The 18,885-nt window shown below is 54.6% G+C and overlaps 1 protein-coding gene across 2 annotated transcripts in view; it reads right to left on the minus strand.

Annotated features, from left to right (window-relative positions):
• The window catches only part of SAMHD1 (SAM and HD domain containing deoxynucleoside triphosphate triphosphohydrolase 1), a 65,804-nt gene extending 56,623 nt beyond the window's left edge, over nt 1-9,181 (minus strand). Inside the window, exons 1-2 of one of the 2 annotated variants that reach the window (XM_084645918.1) lie at nt 9,030-9,181; nt 4,817-4,883 (exon numbers count right to left, since the gene is read on the minus strand). Coding sequence is in view for 1 of the 2 variants with exons in the window: in XM_084645917.1 (XP_084502043.1) it covers nt 4,817-4,883; nt 8,743-8,959 (284 nt within the window). In the remaining variant the exon portion in view is untranslated. Of the gene's footprint in view, nt 1-4,816; nt 4,884-8,742; nt 9,006-9,029 lie in introns of those variants that run through there. The other variant, XM_084645917.1, reaches the window with a different exon arrangement.
• Between the last annotated feature and the right edge of the window lie 9,704 nt (nt 9,182-18,885).

The following is an 18,885-nucleotide window of genomic DNA, read 5'->3' on the forward strand; positions in this document are numbered from 1 at the left end:
GCATGTCAAAAATGACATGAAAATTCAGGGAACAATAAAATTGACTGGAAAAATAAGCCTATATGAGAAAAAGCTGAATTGGGCATAGTTAATCTGGAGAAAATAACAGTGACAAGACACATGATAACTAACTATCAACAGAAAGGGCAGCTATAAAGAGGACAGGAACTAAAGAATCTGATTTGTAAATGAGACCTAAGATAACTTTTCTTTGTTTTAGGTTTAAGCCCACAACTGTTAAATAATATTTAAGAAAGCTTGTCTCATGTCACCAAGCGTACCAAGGAAAGTAGTGGAGTTACCACAAGAAATACCCAAAGCTGAGACTTTATTCTTGTCAGGGATAGTTCAGGATCCCATCACAATGCACAGGGAGGACTAAAATATCTACCTAACAATCCCCATCCAGCTCCAATGATTCCCATCAGGCTCAGTCACCTGATATAGAAATTAATATTCTAGTTCAGTGAGCAAAGTCAGAAGTGCCAGACATCTACTTCGGAACATAAAATCAGACACAGAGATAAAGTTACGATGTCAACAAATTAATGGCTCCTTGATAGGGATGATCAAAGACGCTGAAGGTTTCAAACCTATTATTTTATCAACTGAGATTTGCCAGTTGTTATAGAACCTTCAGGTCCAATATTCTGTCTCAGAGGACCTTGTGCTGAAGAGGAGACAAAGGGTGGGGCAGGATACCCTTTGGCATTCCTTTACAAACATTTTTCCTCCATTTATTCAAAAATACTGAACATGTAAGCCAGCTGGTGGAGAACCACACGGCAATTCTGTGGGTTCATTCTATACCCTACAATAGTTAAATATAACTATTCACAAGCCCTGTCCACAGTAAGCGCAAAAAAAAATGTGTTAGATAAAAACATGTTCAAAACAACAACTCACTAACAAAGTTCTGGCAGAGCTGAGCATGAGGACTATGTTCAGACATGGCTGTTCTTACACTGTTGTAACTGGATTTTATGCTACAGTGTGAACAGGAATTTCCCCTTCTCACAGTATACATGCAGTATAGGCTAGCCTCTCCTGCAAGCAGTCTAAGCAAGGACAACCTGCATCTCAAGTGAATTTAAAAATAATCACATTTTTAAAAAATTATAGGCTCCCTCCTTCCAAATCAAGCTGCTGATCTGACCTGACCCACATTCAAATATCCTAGAAATACTTCCTGGTCAGCAGAGACAGCCCAAGACTACAAATGAAAGCTGGTTTCTGAATTTGATTTTCTTGTAAATATCAATGAAAGGCAGCTGTACTTCTGCTGTACTACAGAAAAAGCATGCAGAACTAGTAACTTGCACCCTTCCCAAAGTACAGCATGGGCACAACAGGGTGAGCAGAGCTGGAAGAAGAGTTCAGTGAAGTGATTGGCTCAGTGTCTTTAGTTACCCATTTCTTCTGCATGCCTGTGGAAACTGAAGATGGGGGCAGTTTTCAATTTTAGCCTCACACTGATATATTAATTGGTCCTTGTGCAATGAAGTACACATGGAAAGATGCTTTCCCACTCTTACCACCATTTAACAAGCTGCATGTCCCTTTAGAATCATAGGGTTACAAGGGACTTGCAAGAGCCAAGATGCTGGATTTGTTGGGTCTAAACCATCCAAAACAGATGGCTATCCAGCCTCTTTTGGAAAACCTCCAGGGAAGGAGATTCCCTAGAAAGGGAATGGAATATTGGCATCAGAAGGTTCTATGACAATGAGAGAGTCTAAAGAATGTGTTAATCCAGCTGCAGGAAGCCACTGAAGAGGAGAGATAGGGAACAGAAGGGAAGAAATATGATAGCATCAGGGATGTCAAAGTGAACTGAGGAAGGAGAATGTGGTTTTTCTCTCCCCCCACACACACACACCCCACCATTTGCTTGTTTTGTCTTTGAAAAAAAAAAAAAACCCTGAGAAATGTCAAAATTAGTCTTCCCTTGTTTTGTTGAATCATCTTGAAACATCTGAACCGTGTCTGTACTAGTCATAGCAGCTGAAACACACTAAATCTGAGACCGGACATCAGCCATGTAGAGTATCTGGGGCTAAAGACCAGAGAGTTTATAACGTAAAGCAAACAGAAAAAAAGCTTTCCTCCACCATTCAATACAGCTACCCCTGAAACAGTAAATGCAGCTGGAGGGCATGCACCTAATTACCACTGTGTGTTGCCAATCAAGGGGATGCAGAGTTACGGCTGCATGGGAACGTATTTCTTGATTTTCTCAAGTTTGACTTTTGCTGAATTTGACATTTTGGGAGGGCACAAGCTATCACCAGCCAACCTTAACTACAGTAATGTAGTTTTTTTTTTTTTTTTTTTAACCAATTATTATAAATAAGGTGATGATGTGGCTAATCACCAAAAGCCAAGGTGAAAATAGAATTTAAATCTGCTTTTAAGTCCTTTTACTAAGACTTGTTTCTGATAACAAAAGAAAACATGAGTCACAAAGTAGAAGCATAAGAACAATGTGCCCGAGCAGGAAAGGACTTCTTATAAAATGACCTAATATAGGATTCATTTCTCCTCGACACTGAATTGGAGACTGGTCTACACACAGGTTTTGTACAGGTATAACTATCTGTTTAAGAATGTGATCTGTTGCACGGAAATACTTATACCATTACAAGCCATACTGTTGAGGCAGTTATACCAGTGCAAAGTGGCTTATATTGGTACAGCCTATTCCCGTTCCCATATGAGATAAAGGACTTGTCTACACAGTAAAGTTTACCCAGGTTTTTGTCATGTATTTTTACACAAAAAACTTGTGAGAAACACAGTGTTAAATTTCAAGTCAGGCACTCAAGTTCGGAAATGCCAGAATTAGGGTGCTAATGCAACCTAATTCACCTTTCTTGAACTACAGTACCATTATAATCACATGGTCACACACTACTTTTTCCACAGGACTCCTACCTCATTCCATGCAAAGAATGGAGGGTGTTCACTGGTAAGGCAGTTACATGCTACCCTGGAGACCTGGATTCTATCCCTGCCTTTGCCACAGAGTTCCTTTGTGATGCTAATCAAGACCTCTTTTACAGGTGGTCACTCTGTACATTCATTTTCTGAAGACCTTCCTCATTTCCTGGGTTTTCTCCTTGTTATTTAGTGCATGGCTCCAGGCTATATTTACTGCACACTATTCAAATCTTACTCTGAAGATAGAATTATTAATTTCCTCATGGACTTTTCTCTGGTGCTTAAATCACCATAGTATCTGAGACCTGCACAAATATTCATTGATTTTCACAACACTCTGCTAAGGTGAAGAGTTGGTATTATCCCTCATTTTATAGATGGGGCACAGAGATTAAGGTCAAAACTGTCCACTAATTTTGGGTGTGCAATTTGACATACCCAAGACCTGATTTTTCAGAGAACTAGGAATTAGTGTGTTCAACACCTAACTCCCAATGAATGCAGTTTCAGGTATGAGTGCTCAGCACTTCTACAAATTGGACCCAAGGGTCTCAAATCAGGCACCAGAAGATGAGGCTCACACAGTTACTGAGCACCTGTGAACAGTCTGGTCTAAGTCACTTGCCCAGCACCACACAGGAACTCTGTGGCAGAGGCAGATAGAATCCCATTCTCCAGGGAAGCATTCAACTGACTAACTATGAGATCATCTCACTGCTGTAATTCTCAGCTTCATTCATTACACACCTTCCAACTTCAGTGAGAAATGAAATAGGAGTCTTACAGACAACAGCCTCCTTTACTGTACAAACCTGATTCATCCCAAGAACAGATCCTGCCTGTTCACTGAATGAGCAGGGATCCTGTGGAAAAAAAAGTGTGTGATCATATAACTAAAACTCTCAAGTTGTAAAGTGCTTTGAGATCCTGGAATTACAAAGGTGTTATATTAATGCAAAGTAGCATCAGTGTATATCAAGGTGTTCAGATGCACAAACAACTTTAGTCAGTTTTGTATTTAATCTAGTGTTAAATTCTCATTTGTTTAATCAACACTGTCCACTAGCCACCCCATTTAAACATGCCTCCTAAAGTTTGCACCCTCTCCACTGAGCCATACACATGGAATATACCAGCATCCATAACAGTTGATAATATACATACAACTACAAACTAATAACAAATTCTGTTCCAGTTATCTCCTTGTCATCTTTAACCTGTTCTTCTTGCAAATGTTTTTCACATCTCTTTTATAATAATTGCGATAGTTATACATTCTGCCACAGGGCACAATATTACCCCCAAATAACCCAACAGTCACAGAACAAAGCCAGCTGCACATAAAATGACATCCTCAATCAGTTTTTAGCTCTGTTTAACAATTGGCTTATATATCTCTTTTCAAATAATTACAACCCCTATTTTTAAATCAAGAAGTATTTTACAAAATGTACACACTTTTACACATCACTCCAAGCATATCAAGGTGTTTCATTTCTAACAAGCTGTCAGCCTTGACATGAATACCTGAAATTACACAATAGCAAATAAGAGGTGAGCTAACCAAGACAAGATACTGAAATATCACACCACAGGAATCAAAGGACATTTGCAATGAATCACCTGATGACTTTTCTTCCCCAAGATGTAGTATTAAACCTTGGTTAGTTTCAGTGAAGATCAACACCAACAGATCTCTTTATACCACCGCCATCGGGTTTTTTTAAGGCATAAACAAAAATTAGGACAGTTAAACAAAGCCAATGATGAGAAATAAAGATCCCAGAGTTATTAAATGACCAAAATTTCTCAGACAGGAAATGGTCTCAAAAGTTCACTTAGCTCATGTTACTACATCAGTAAAAGTTGTTCTTACCCAACTCCTAGGTCTTTAAGTTCAGATTTAGTGAGGTAAGGCAGCACTGCCCCGGTGATTTGATTTTCTGAGGAGTTAAAGGAACAACTGTTACTTCTAGGCTTTCATGTAAGTATTTAAGCTTCTGGAATACTTTACAATGGAAGTATTTAAGCACTGCTGTCTAACATTTATTTTAATTTAGTTAAATAATCCACTTTATAATAGGATCCTCCTAAAATATCCAGATCTCATTTATGAACTACATGTAGGATGAGATTTCAGATCTTGACATTTGAAACTCAAGTGCCTCCACTTCAATTTTACTAAAGCTCTAAGTTCTTGAGGGGGAAAAAAATCATATTCATATGCATTTAAGTGACAATAATAGTGTCCAGCCTTGGTCAAATCAAAACTCCAGATAAGGTCAAAATTGTAAGATTTGTAAAGTATTTTCTAACATCATTATTAGAGATTTTCTAAAAGTTCCCCATTTATAATGCAGCACACAATATCCTTTTCACCCTTTTGTTACTTTATTTTAAAAATTCACTTAGCAAAACATTTGGCCCTCAACTGTAGACAAAGCCTAAATTCAGGAGGCGGAGGGAGCAAGGGGGAAGGCGCGGATCCACGGGGTCCACTGGCAGGTGGGAGGGCGAGCGCGTAGGGGGGCTGCCAGCCGTGGACAAAGCAGGAGGCCAAACTACGTTATAGCGGAGCATTGCACAACTTTAAAGGAGCATGTTCCGTAATGGAGCAGGGACGTAAGATTGAAACAATATTAAGCGAGAGGACGTTAAGTGGGGAGTTACTGTAGATGGTCCAGGCTGGGAAAAGTGGAGATCAATACAATGAGAGGCTTAATTATTACAAGATTAGATAAACTCTTCAACACTATGTTTAAGGATCACCATATAAAACCCTAAAACAGAACAGTAAGAATAAAGCTATGAAGGGCCTTGAAAGTTAGGACAAGAAGCTTGACTTTAACATAATGGAAGAGTATTGTGTTTGCATGTTGATATAGCTGTGTTGGTTCCAGGCTGTCAGAGAGACAAGATGGGTGAGGTAATATTTTTTATGGGACCAAATTCTGTTAGCAAAAGAGACAAGCTTTTGGTAAGGGATTCAAAGAGGTTGATGTGATCAGAGCAACAAGCAGTGAAGGTGAAATCAGCACAAACATCAAGGGTTAGGCCTAGTCTGCACCCTGAGTTTGTACCAGTATAATGACATCAGTTGGCGGGGGGGGTGATTTTTTTATCGATTAATACTGGAACAACCTTTAGGGCTTTTCTACACTATCAAGTTTTGTTGACAAAACCTATATCGACACCCAAAAGTCGACAAAACAAAAATCACCAAAGGGTGTTCACTCTTACACCCTCTGTCAACAGACCATGTCCACATTGGGGACACCATCATCGACAGGGTAAGCAATCCACCACGGGTATGTATCCCACAGTGCAGTGTTGTGGGAAGGAAGATCTGATCGCTGCACATCTTGGGATTCTCTCCAAGTTCTCCCACAGCCCCCTCAGCTGCAGAGAGCAGCAGCATGAGTAGCTCTGTGAGCTCTCTATGCTGAGGAATGGCAAAGCAGCACAGCAGTCTGTCCCCCTGCTGCTGTGTTCCTAGTGCAGGGCGGAACAGGAGCATTCCAATGATTTCCTCCCCAAACAGAGCGGCACACAGATACTTCCCCTAGCTTTGAAAGGAGAGGGGCACATGCCTGCAGGGCAGCAGAGATCAAAACACTGAGCAATCAGGGCAGGTATTGTAGGATGAAGTGAGCTGTAGCTCACGAAAGCTTATGCTCTAATAAATTTGTTAGTCTCTAAGGTGCCACAAGTACTCTTTTTCTTTTTTGGTGGAAGACAGTTCTGTCCCCAAAACAATCAGCAGTGTCCACACTGGCTCTTTGTCAATGATAAAGGGAGGGGAAAAGACAAAAGTCTCTCGTAGGGATGGAAGTTTTTTGTTGCCAAAACTGGGTGTCTTTTGTGACAAAAGTCCCATTGTAGTGCGTACGCTCTTGCTGTTTTGTTGCCAAAGGCAGTTTTTGGCGACAAAAATTGCCAGGATAGACAAGCCCTTAGTGTGGACACTGTTATAGTGGTATAACTTATTCATCTTCCTGTACCGGAACAACTATATTGGAATAAAATACTTTACCATTGATATATCTGTACCAAGACCGGGGGGAGGGGGAAGGGGAGGGGGGACAAGCGGGGGGAAGGGAGTACAACTTTAACTATAACAGTGAAGTTAAAGTGGTACAACTTCCTAGTGCAGACATTGCCTCAGACCAGGTCTACACTAGGAATTTAGATCAACTCAGCTACATCGTTGAGAGAGAAAAATCCACATCCAAGTGATGTAGTTAAACTGATTTAAATCCTGGTGTAACAAATTCTTCCATCGACCGAGCTACCACTTCTTAAGGAGTGAGATTAACTACAGTGACTCTTGCTGTAGTAAGTGTCTACACTTAAGGGCTACAGCTTTGCGGCTGCAGCATTTCTAGTGAAGAGAGCCTCAATTTAGAAAGAAAATGCAGATACTCTACTCCCACTGCTTGCTGCTGCAAAACAGCTGTTTTGCAGTGTAACAAGCTGCAGGAGGGATGTGGGAGGAACAGGAACACGGGTGCAGGGATTTGGGAAAGGTGTTGAATAGGGGCAGGGAGAGGGAGGAGTTGGGGCGGGGACTTTGGGGAAGGGGTTGGAATGGGGGCAGGGCAGGACCGGGAAGGGGCAGGAGCAGGGGCAGCGGGGAGTTGAGCACCCACCAGCAGAACTCGGCACCTATGTCTACACTAAAATGTAGCTCTCACCAATGTTAACTCACCCACTATGCTGACTTAATAACTCCACCTCTGCAAGAGGGAGAGCACTTAGGTGGATGTAGTTAGGTCAGGGTCAGTGTAGACACTGTGTTGCTGCAATCCACTGTTGCTGCCTTTCAGAAGCCTTCCCACAATGCCCTATAGTGACTGTTAAATTGGTGCAAGCACTCCTGGTGAAGACACACACTGGCAATACAAGAAGCATAGTGTGGGCATGCAAAAGTCATTTTATTACTCACACTTTCTTGTCAACTGTTTGAAATGAGCCATCCTCATTACCACAACAAAAGTGATTTTTCCTCCCGCTGATAATATCCCACTTTAATTGATTTGTCTCATTAGGATTGGTACAGCAACTCCCATCTTTTCATGTTCTCTGTATATATCTTCCTACTGTATTTTCCACTCCATGCATCTGATGAAGTGGGTTTTCACCCACAAAAGCTTATGCCCAAATAAATTTGTTAGTCTCTAAGGTGCCACAAGTACTCCTCGTTCTTTTTGCTGATACAGACTAATAGGGCTACCACGCAGAAACCTGTCATTACTGTGATGGCTGGACATTGATATCAGTTAGGTGGACTTAATCTTGTACTACAGACTTGCCCCAGACAACTTCTAAACGTAGGTTTAAATCACACAGAAACTAACGGAGCCCAGTAGCTGCATCAGCGTGCCCAACCCTGGCTAACATCAAGCCCTACATATACGTATGGTGGGTAATAGCAATATGCAAAGAAGGCCTGGCGCCAGCTACGATCTGGTATGGGTTGTTTTCTCTGGGGGGTTTCCCTGTGGCTCCAGCACAGCCAAAGGAACAAGACAGAGAGGGCCAGACACCCACTGGTAACGCACTGAGCCAAACCGTGCCTGGGTGGGAACGGGGCGCGGCCGACGCTGCCTGGTTTCCAATCGAGGGCTCAGGCGGAGACACCGAGCCGCAGCGAGCTCCGCCCAGCGCAGCACCCTGCCCAGCCGGGCGGGCGGCGAGCTGAGCTCGCCCGGCGCCCCCCGCCCGCAACACCAGCCGAGCCCGGGCCGGGCAGAGCTGGCAGAGCGGCCCCCCCCCGCAGGGTCCAGCCGCCCCGGGCGGTACCTCGGAAGCGGCGCAGCAGGCCGGGCTCGCTAAAGCCGTTGCGGCAGAGGAAGTCGCAGACCTGCTCGGTGCCCCAGTGCCGCGGGTGGGGCCCCTCCGGGGCCATAGCCCCCCAGGCGGAGACCCGCTTCTCGGGGGTGCAGAACCCATCGGGAGGGCTGGCGCGCCGGCCACGCTTGGCCACGCCTCCGGCCACTGCAGCCCCGCTCCGGCTCATCGCCACAGCCGCCGGCTCCAGCCCGACTGCCCCCCGCGCAGGCGCGCAACGCACGCCCGCTCGCGCTCACCAGGGCCGACAGGCGGGCCCAGCCTATGGTCGCGACCTCCGCCTGTCTCCGCCCGGGGGAGGGGCAAAGCGGCCAGCGCGGCCGGGACCTTGCGGAACGCGGGGCGCCAGCGCGCGCTGTCCTAGACTCCGCCTCGTTCGTCGCCGCAGCGATCGACACCTCCACGTCACAGACCGTTCCCGCGTCAACGGCACCCCACCCCCTCTGCCACAGACACCCCCTGGTCACTGACACCCCCATCAGCTCTCAGTCACCGACCCCACACGGTCACTGACACGCCCCGGCCACCCCCCCACCCGCTCCTCCGTCACCGACCCCCCCGCTACTGACACGCCCCGGCCACCCCCCACCCGCTCGTCCGTCACCGACCCCCCCGCTCCTGACACGCCCCGGCCACCCCCCACCCGCTCCTCCGTCACCAACCCCCCATCCTGACACGCCCCGGCCACCCCCCACCCGCTCCTCCGTCACCGACCCCCCATCCTGACACGCCCCGGCCACCCCCCACCCGCTCCTCCGTCACCGACCCCCCATCCTGACACGCCCCGGCCACCCCCCACCCGCTCCTCCGTCAAACACCCCCCATCCTGACACGCCACGGCCACCCCCCACCCGCTCCTCCGTCACCGACCCCCCATCCTGACACGCCCCGGCCACCCCCCACCCGCTCCTCCGTCACCGACCCCCCATCCTGACACGCCCCGGCCACCCCACACCTGCTCCTCAGTCACCAACCCCCCGCTCCTGACATGCCCCGGCCACCCCCCACCTGCTCCTCCGTCACCGACCCCCCATCCTGACACGCCCCGGCCACCCCCCACCTGCTCCTCCGTCACCGACCCCCCCGCTCCTGACACGCCCCGGCCACCCCCCACCTGCTCCTCCGTCACCGACCCCCCATCCTGACACGCCACGCCCACCCCCCCACCTGCTCCTCCGTCACCGACCCCCCATTCTGACACGCCACGCCCACCCCCCCACCCGCTCCTCCGTCACCGACCCCCCATCCTGACACGCCCCGGCCACCCCCCACCCGCTCCTCCGTCACCGACCCCCCATCCTGACACGCCACGCCCACCCCCCACCCGCTCCTCCGTCACCGACCCCCCATCCTGACACGCCCCGGCCACCCCCCACCCGCTCCTCCGTCACCGACCCCCCATCCTGACACGCCCCGGCCACCCCCCACCCGCTCCTCCGTCACCGACCCCCCATCCTGACACGCCCCGCCCACCCCCCACCCGCTCCTCCGTCACCGACCCCCCATCCTGACACGCCCCGCCCACCCCCCACCCGCTCCTCCGTCACCGACCCCCCATCCTGACACGCCCCGCCCACCCCCCACCCGCTCCTCCGTCACCGACCCCCCATCCTGACACGCCCCGCCCACCCCCCACCCGCTCCTCCGTCACCGACCCCCCATCCTGACACGCCACGCCCACCCCCCACCCGCTCCTCCGTCACCGACCCCCCATCCTGACACGCCACGCCCACCCCCCACCCGCTCCTCCGTCACCGACCCCCCATCCTGACACGCCACGCCCACCCCCCACCCGCTCCTCCGTCACCGACCCCCCATCCTGACACGCCCCGGCCACCCCCCACCCGCTCCTCCGTCACCGACCCCCCATCCTGACACGCCACGCCCACCCCCCCACCTGCTCCTCCGTCACCGACCCCCCATCCTGACACGCCCCGGCCACCCCCCACCCGCTCCTCCGTCACCGACCCCCCATCCTGACACGCCCCGGCCACCCCCCACCCGCTCCTCCGTCACCGACCCCCCATCCTGACACGCCCCGGCCACCCCCCACCCGCTCCTCCGTCAAACACCCCCCATCCTGACACGCCACGGCCACCCCCCACCCGCTCCTCCGTCACCGACCCCCCATCCTGACACGCCCCGGCCACCCCCCACCCGCTCCTCCGTCACCGACCCCCCATCCTGACACGCCCCGGCCACCCCCCACCCGCTCCTCCGTCACCGACCCCCCATCCTGACACGCCCCGGCCACCCCACACCTGCTCCTCAGTCACCAACCCCCCGCTCCTGACATGCCCCGGCCACCCCCCACCTGCTCCTCCGTCACCGACCCCCCATCCTGACACGCCCCGGCCACCCCCCACCTGCTCCTCCGTCACCGACCCCCCCGCTCCTGACACGCCCCGGCCACCCCCCACCTGCTCCTCCGTCACCGACCCCCCATCCTGACACGCCACGCCCACCCCCCCACCTGCTCCTCCGTCACCGACCCCCCATTCTGACACGCCACGCCCACCCCCCCACCCGCTCCTCCGTCACCGACCCCCCATCCTGACACGCCCCGGCCACCCCCCACCCGCTCCTCCGTCACCGACCCCCCATCCTGACACGCCACGCCCACCCCCCACCCGCTCCTCCGTCACCGACCCCCCATCCTGACACGCCCCGGCCACCCCCCACCCGCTCCTCCGTCACCGACCCCCCATCCTGACACGCCCCGGCCACCCCCCACCCGCTCCTCCGTCACCGACCCCCCATCCTGACACGCCCCGCCCACCCCCCACCCGCTCCTCCGTCACCGACCCCCCCGCTCCTGACACGCCCCAGCCACCCCCCACCCGCTCCTCCGTCACCGACCCCCCATCCTGACACGCCCCGGCCACCCGCTCCTCCGTCACCGACCCCCCATCCTGACACGCCCCGGCCACCCCCCACCTGCTCCTCCGTCACCAACCCCCCATCCTGACACGCCCCGACCACCCCCCACCCGCTCCTCCGTCACCGACCCCCCATCCTGACACACCCCAGCCACCCCCCACCCGCTCCTCCGTCACCGACCCCCCCGCTCCTGACACGCCCTGGCCACCCCCCACCTGCTCCTCCGTCACCGACCCCCCATCCTGACACGCCCCGGCCACCCCCCACCCGCTCCTCCGTCACCGACCCCCCCGCTCCTGACACGCCCCGGCCACCCCCCACCCGCTCCTCCGTCACCGACCCCCCATCCTGACACGCCCCGGCCACCCCCCACCCGCTCCTCCGTCACCGACCCCCCATCCTGACACGCCCCGGCCACCCCCCACCCGCTCCTCAGTCACCGACCCCCCATCCTGACACGCCCCGGCCACCCGCTCCTCCGTCACCGACCCCCCACCCTGACACGCCCCGGCCACCCCCCCACCCGCTCCTCCGTCACCGACCCCCCATCCTGACACGCCCCGGCCACCCCCCACCCGCTCCTCCGTCACCGACCCCCCCGCTCCTGACACGCCCCGGCCACCCCCCACCTGCTCCTCCGTCACGGACCCCCCATCCTGACACGCCCCGGCCACCCGCTCCTCCGTCACCGACCCCCCATCCTGACACGCCCCGCCCACCCCCCCACCTGCTCCTCCGTCACCGACCCCCCATCCTGACACGCCCCAGCCACCCCCCACCTGCTCCTCCGTCACCGACCCCCCATCCTGACACGCCCCGGCCACCCGCTCCTCCGTCACCGACCCCCCATCCTGACACGCCCCGGCCACCCGCTCCTCCGTCACCGACCCCCCATCCTGACACGCCCCGCCCACCCCCCCACCTGCTCCTCCGTCACCGACCCCCCATCCTGACACGCCCCAGCCACCCCCCACCTGCTCCTCCGTCACCGACCCCCCATCCTGACACGCCCTGGCCACCCCCCACCTGCTCCTCAGTCACCAGCCCCCCCGCTCCTGACATGCCCCAGCCACCCCCCCACCCGCTCCTCCGTCACCGACCCCCCATCCTGACACGCCCCTGCCACCCGCTCCTCCGTCACCGACCCCCCATCCTGACACGCCCCAGCCACCCCCCAGCTGTTCCTCCATCACCGACCCCCCATCCTGACACGCCCCGGCCACCCGCTCCTCCGTCACCAACCCCCCATCCTGACACGCCCCAACCACCCCCCACCTGCTCCTCCGTCACCGACCCCCCATCCTGACACGCCCCAGCCACCCGCTCCTCTGTCACTGACCCCCCATCCTGATACGCCCCGGCCACCCCCCACCTGCTCCTCAGTCACCAACCCCCCCGCTCCTGACATGCCCCAGCCACCCGCTCCTCCGTCACCGACCCCCCATCCTGACACGCCCCGGCCACCCGATCCTCACTCACCGACCCCCCATCCTGACACGCCCCGGCCACCCCCCACCTGCTCCTCAGTCACCAACCCCCCCGCTCCTGACATGCCCCAGCCACCCGCTCCTCCGTCACCAACCCCCCATCCTGACACGCCCCGGCCACCCGCTCCTCCGTCACCGACCGCCCCCCCCGACAGGCCCCGGCCACCTCGCCACCCGCTCCTCAGGCACTGACCCCCCATCCTGACACTCCCCTTCCACCCGCTCCTTCTTCACCGACCCCCCATCCTGACACACCGCTGCCACCCACTCCTCAGGCACCGACACCCCCCTTCCTGACACACCCTGGGCACCTCCCCACACACTCCTCAGTCACCGACCCCCCCGCTCCTGACACGCCCCGGCCACCCGCTCCTCAGGCACCGACCCCTCATCCTGACACTCCCCTGCCACCCGCTCCTCCGTCACCGACCGCCCCCCCGATACGCCCCGGCCACCCCGCCACCCGCTCCTCAGGCATCAACCCCCCCCCGCTCCTCAGGCACCGAGCCCCCATCCTGACACTCCCCAGCCACCTCCCCACCCACTCCTCAGTCACCGACCCCCCCTTCTGACACGCCCTGGCCACCTCCCAACCTGCTCCTCAGGCTCCGAACCCCCATCCGGACACTCCCCTGCCACCCGCTCCTCAGGCACGAACCCCCCCGCTCCTGACATGCCCCGGCCACACTGCCACCCACTCCTCAGGCACCGACCCCCCATCCTGACATGCCCCGGCCACCCGCTCCTCAGGCACCGACAGCCCCCCTTCCTGACACGCCCCAGCCACCCCCCCACCCGCTCCTCAGTCACCGACCCCCACCCCTGACACGCCCCTGCCACCCGCTCCTCAGGCACCAACCCCCCATCCTGACATGCCCCAGCCACCCGGTCCTCACTCACCGAACCCCCATCCTGACACGTCCCAGCCACCCGCTCCTCAGGCTCTGACCCCCCCATCCGGACACTCCCCTGCCACCCGCTCCTCAGGCTCCGACCGCCCCCCCGACACACCCCGGCCACACCGCCACTCACTCCTCAGGCACCGACACCCCCCTCTTGACACGCCCCAGCCACCCTGCCACCCGCTTGTTGGGGACCACAGGTCATGGCCACTAGTTAAGTCGAGGGGATGGAAGGTCATAAGGGTCGAGGAAGTCTCCCTGCTCTAGGCCTAAGGGCTTCTTGTCAACCCCCCCTTAACTAAACTCAGGCCCGGCTGGTTTGAATAAGTTCTTTTGCTCTTAAAACAATGTTGCAGCCGCAGATAATGCCTTATAGTGTAAGGCAAGTTAAAGGTAACAGGTGGAGACAGCTTCAAGGCCAGACAGGATGTGCTGGTTGTTTAAGTTGCTAGGAATGCTTGTTAGAGGTTGCAGGAAATAAACATTGTTGTAGCCCATATAAGGAAGGCAGAGTATTTGTGCAAAGCTTTGATTGGCTGATGTGTAGTGCAGTAGCATTAAGGAATATAAAAGTGTGTGTAATGACCTGCTCTGAGGTGCAGGATTTGAGATTTCTCTCCCGGTACCTTTCTTTGGAATTCCAAATAAACTTTTCTGCTTCTCCACCCTGTTGTGTTTATTGGGTGACGCACACTGGACAACAAACCCCTGCTGGTGCTTGCCTCAGGCACGCCTTGCTGGCAACACGCTCCTCAGTCACCGACCCCCCATCCTGACACGCCCCAGCCACCCACCCCTCAGCCACCGACACCCCCTCCTGATATGCCCCGGCCACCCTCCCACCTGCTCCTCAGTCACCAACCCCCCCCCCCGCTCCTCACTCACCGACCCCCCCCTCATGACACGCCCCGGCCGCCCTGCCCCCCGCTCCCTGCTCCTCAGTCACCGAACCCCCAACCCCCTCGACACTCCTCTGGCCACCCTGCCACCCACTCCTGACACTCCCCGGCCACCCTGCCACCCGCTCCTCAGTCGCTGACAAGCCCCCTTGTCACATGCCCCAGCCACCCTCCCACCCACTCCTCAGTCACCGACCCCCCCGCTCCTGACACGCCCCGGCCACCCTCCCACCCGCTCCTCAGTTGCCAACATGCCCCCTCGTGACACGCCCCAGCCACCCTCCCACCCGTTCCTCAGTCACCGACCCCCCCGCTCCTGACACGCCCCGGCCACCCTCCCACCCGCTCCTCAGTCAGTGACCTCCCCACTCCTGACACGCTCCGGCCACCCTCCCACCCGCTCCTCAGTCGCCGACATGCCCCCTCGTGACACACCCCGGCCACACTCCCACCCACTCCTCAGTCACTGACCCCCCTGCTCCTGACACGCCCCAGTCACCCTGCCACCCGCTCCTCACTCACTGACCCCCCCTCGTGACACGCCCCGGCCACCCTGCCCCCCGCTCCCTGCTCCTCAGTCACCGACACCCCCCCCCCCCAACACTCCCCAGCCATCCTGCCACCCACTTCTGACACTCCCCGGCCACCCTGCCACACACTCCTCAGTCACCGACTGCCCCGCTCCTGACACTCCCTGGCCACCCTGCCACCCGCTCCTCAGTCACCGAGCCCCCCCCGCTCCTGACACTCCCCGGCCACCCTGCCACCCGCTCCTCAGTCACCGAGCCCCCCCCGCTCCTGACACTCCCCGGCCACCCTGCCACCCGCTCCTCAGTCACCGAGCCCCCCCCGCTCCTGACACTCCCCGGCCACCCTGCCACCCGCTCCTCAGTCACCGAGCCCCCCCCGCTCCTGACACTCCCCGGCCACCCTGCCACCCGCTCCTCAGTCACCGAGCCCCCCCCGCTCCTGACACTCCCCGGCCACCCTGCCACCCGCTCCTCAGTCACCGAGCCCCCCCCGCGCCTGACACTCCCCGGCCACCCTGCCACCCGCTCCTCAGTCACCGACCTTCCCGCTTCTGACATGCCCCAGCCACCCTCCCACCCACTCCTCAGTCACTGACACACCCCCTCGTGACATGCTCTGGCCACCCTGCCACCCACTCCTCAGTCACCAACACCCCCTCCTGGTCACCGACCTCCCCACTCCTGATACTCCCCGGCCACCTGCCACCCGCTCCTCAGTCCTCGACCCCCCTCCTGACACTCCCCGGCCACCCTGCCACCCGCTCCTCAGTCCTCGACCCCCCTCCTGACACTCCCCGGCCACCCTGCCACCCGCTCCTCAGTCCTCGACCCCCCTCCTGACACTCCCCGGCCACCCTGCCACACACTCCTCAGTCACTGACCTCTCCTGACACTCCCCGGCCACCCTGCCACACACTCCTCCGTCACCCTCCCCCAGTCACCAACACGCCCCTCCTGCCACTCCCTGGCCACCCTGCCACATACTCCTCAGTCATGGACACGCCCTGGTCACTCACAGCCCCTTAATCTCTCAGTCACCAACACCATTCAATTGAGTGTTGAGAGCCACTATAGCTGGCACAGAACAGCAGGCATGAGTAAAAGAAGAAAACCCCTCTCTAGGGCAGCATTCAGAAAAAGAAAGGAAGCAAAGGAAGCTTTTCTATCTAAGCAGGAAGGAGCTCTCCTGAGATACATAGACACAAATGTTCACGGTGAGCCTTCCGGCCCCAATGAGGATGTGAGTGGCAAGGAGATGCCTGATCTTCCAGTTAGTCAGAGTGCAGGTGACCTGGCAGCTACTGCAGCATCCATATCTCCATCTCAAATGGATGTAACCATGCACATTCCTGAAGAAAAGTTTAGATCAGAGAAGAGTGTGGTGGAGGCACAAGAAACAGCTGCTGCTGAGTTTAGTTCCTTAAGTCTAGATGATCCAGGACTGTGGACCCACTTGAGCAGTAGCCTGAGGGACTTCCTTGTACTGCATGGGCCACAGCAAGTGAAAAACTTCATGTTCCCCAAAGACAATGAAAATAGAAGTGTCCATCCAACACATTACTGGCATGAAATCCCCAATGGTGACAAAGTGGAGAGGCCATGGCTTATGTACTCAAAACCCCAGAATGCTGCATACTGTTTTTGATGCAAACTCTTCCAGTCTAATGTTCCAGCCACATTGGGTTCTACAGGAACAAAGGACTGGAAAAATCTGGCTAGAAATCTGGCATGCCATGAGAAGGCAGCAAATCACCAGGGAGCATTCCATAGGTGGAAAGAGCTTGAGATGAGATTAAGGTTAAAGGCCACCATAGGTGATCAGCATCAAGAGAAGATTGCATCAGAGTCTCTTTACTGGCAAAAATGTTCTGAGAAGGCTCATTGCCATTGTGAGAATGCTTGCTACCCAAAACTTAGCACTGTGTGGCACTTCAGATCAGCGGTATGTGCCAAACAATGGAAACTTCCTTAAAATTGTGGAGCTGATGGCTGAGTTTGATGCTGTACTCCAGGAGCATCTAAGAAGAGTCACCACCCAAGAAATGTACACACACCACTACCTTGGAAAAGTACACACACCACTACAGCTTGGCTGTAGACAATGGATCGTGTGGTGTGGTCTGGCTGAAAGCTGGAGGCATGTAGGTAGGAATAGCGGTCAGTAGGTTTCCGGTATAGGGTGGTGTTTATGTGACCATCGCTTATTAGCACGGTAGTGTCCAGGAAGTGGATCTCTTGTGTGGACTGGTCCAGGCTAAGGTTGATGGTGGGAGGAAAATTGTTGAAAACAGAAGATTGTGGCAGATCTGAAGTCAGCAAGATATTATTCTGGACTGCACACCTGACATCAGCCATACTGAACAAAGGACTTTAATGGTGCATTTTGTAATAACAGAACCTAGTGAAAATGTCCCTGCAATGGTGACTGTCAGAGAGCATTTTCTAGAATTTATTGACACTGAGGACTACAGGAGCTGGTATGACAAATATGCTTCTTAAAAAGCTGGAAGATACGGGAATTGTGATAGCTGACAAGAGAGGTCAGGGCTATGACAATGGTGCCAAAATGAGAGGAAAGAACAGAGAAGTGCAGACATGGATCCCAGAGTTAAACCCTCACGCTTTTTTTGTCCCATGCAGTTCTCATTAATTGAGCTTGGTGGTCAGTGATGCAGCATCAGCTTCTAGTGAGGCTGCTGAACTTTTTAATGTATTCTTCCTCTGCATCAACTCATCAACGGAAAATTTTGAAGCAACATCCTCTCTGACACTGAAACTACTGCATGCCACATGATGGGAAAGTCGAATGGAGGCGGTAAAGCCTATCAAACACCAAATTGGGAAGGTAGATGATGCCATAGTTATCATTATGGAGGATAATGCTATGACAGGAACTGTTCGTGGGAGAACAGTGGCAGAGGGAAATGGAATCACCAGAAACATACATACCTTCAAATTTCTGTGTGGCTTAGTGTTGTGGCATGACATACTGTTTAAAATAAATGTTGTAAGCAAGAAACTCCAAGGTGTTGATCTTGATATATCTGAAGCAATGGAACAACTGGACAAAGCAAAGTCATACCTACAGTCTTACTGGTCAGATGAGGGATTTCAAAACATTCTGAAGAGCGCACAGAAGTTGGCAGAGGAACTTCACACTGAAGCTATTTTCCCACCCATTCAAGAATACAAGAGTCACCGAAGATGATGACATTTTGATTACGAGGCATGGGATAATCCCATAAGAAACCCCAAACAACAATTCAAAGTTGAATTCTTTAACCAGGTGCTAGATTGTGCAATCCAGTCAGTTGAAGAACATTTCATGCAGCTCAAAGAACCATAGCACTATATTTGGGATGTTGTATGATATTCCAAAACTCCTCTCTTTACCAGC

This window comes from Lepidochelys olivacea, assembly GCF_965140295.1.
Source record: "Lepidochelys olivacea isolate rLepOli2 genome assembly, chromosome: 13".
Lineage (NCBI taxonomy): Eukaryota > Metazoa > Chordata > Testudines > Cheloniidae > Lepidochelys > Lepidochelys olivacea.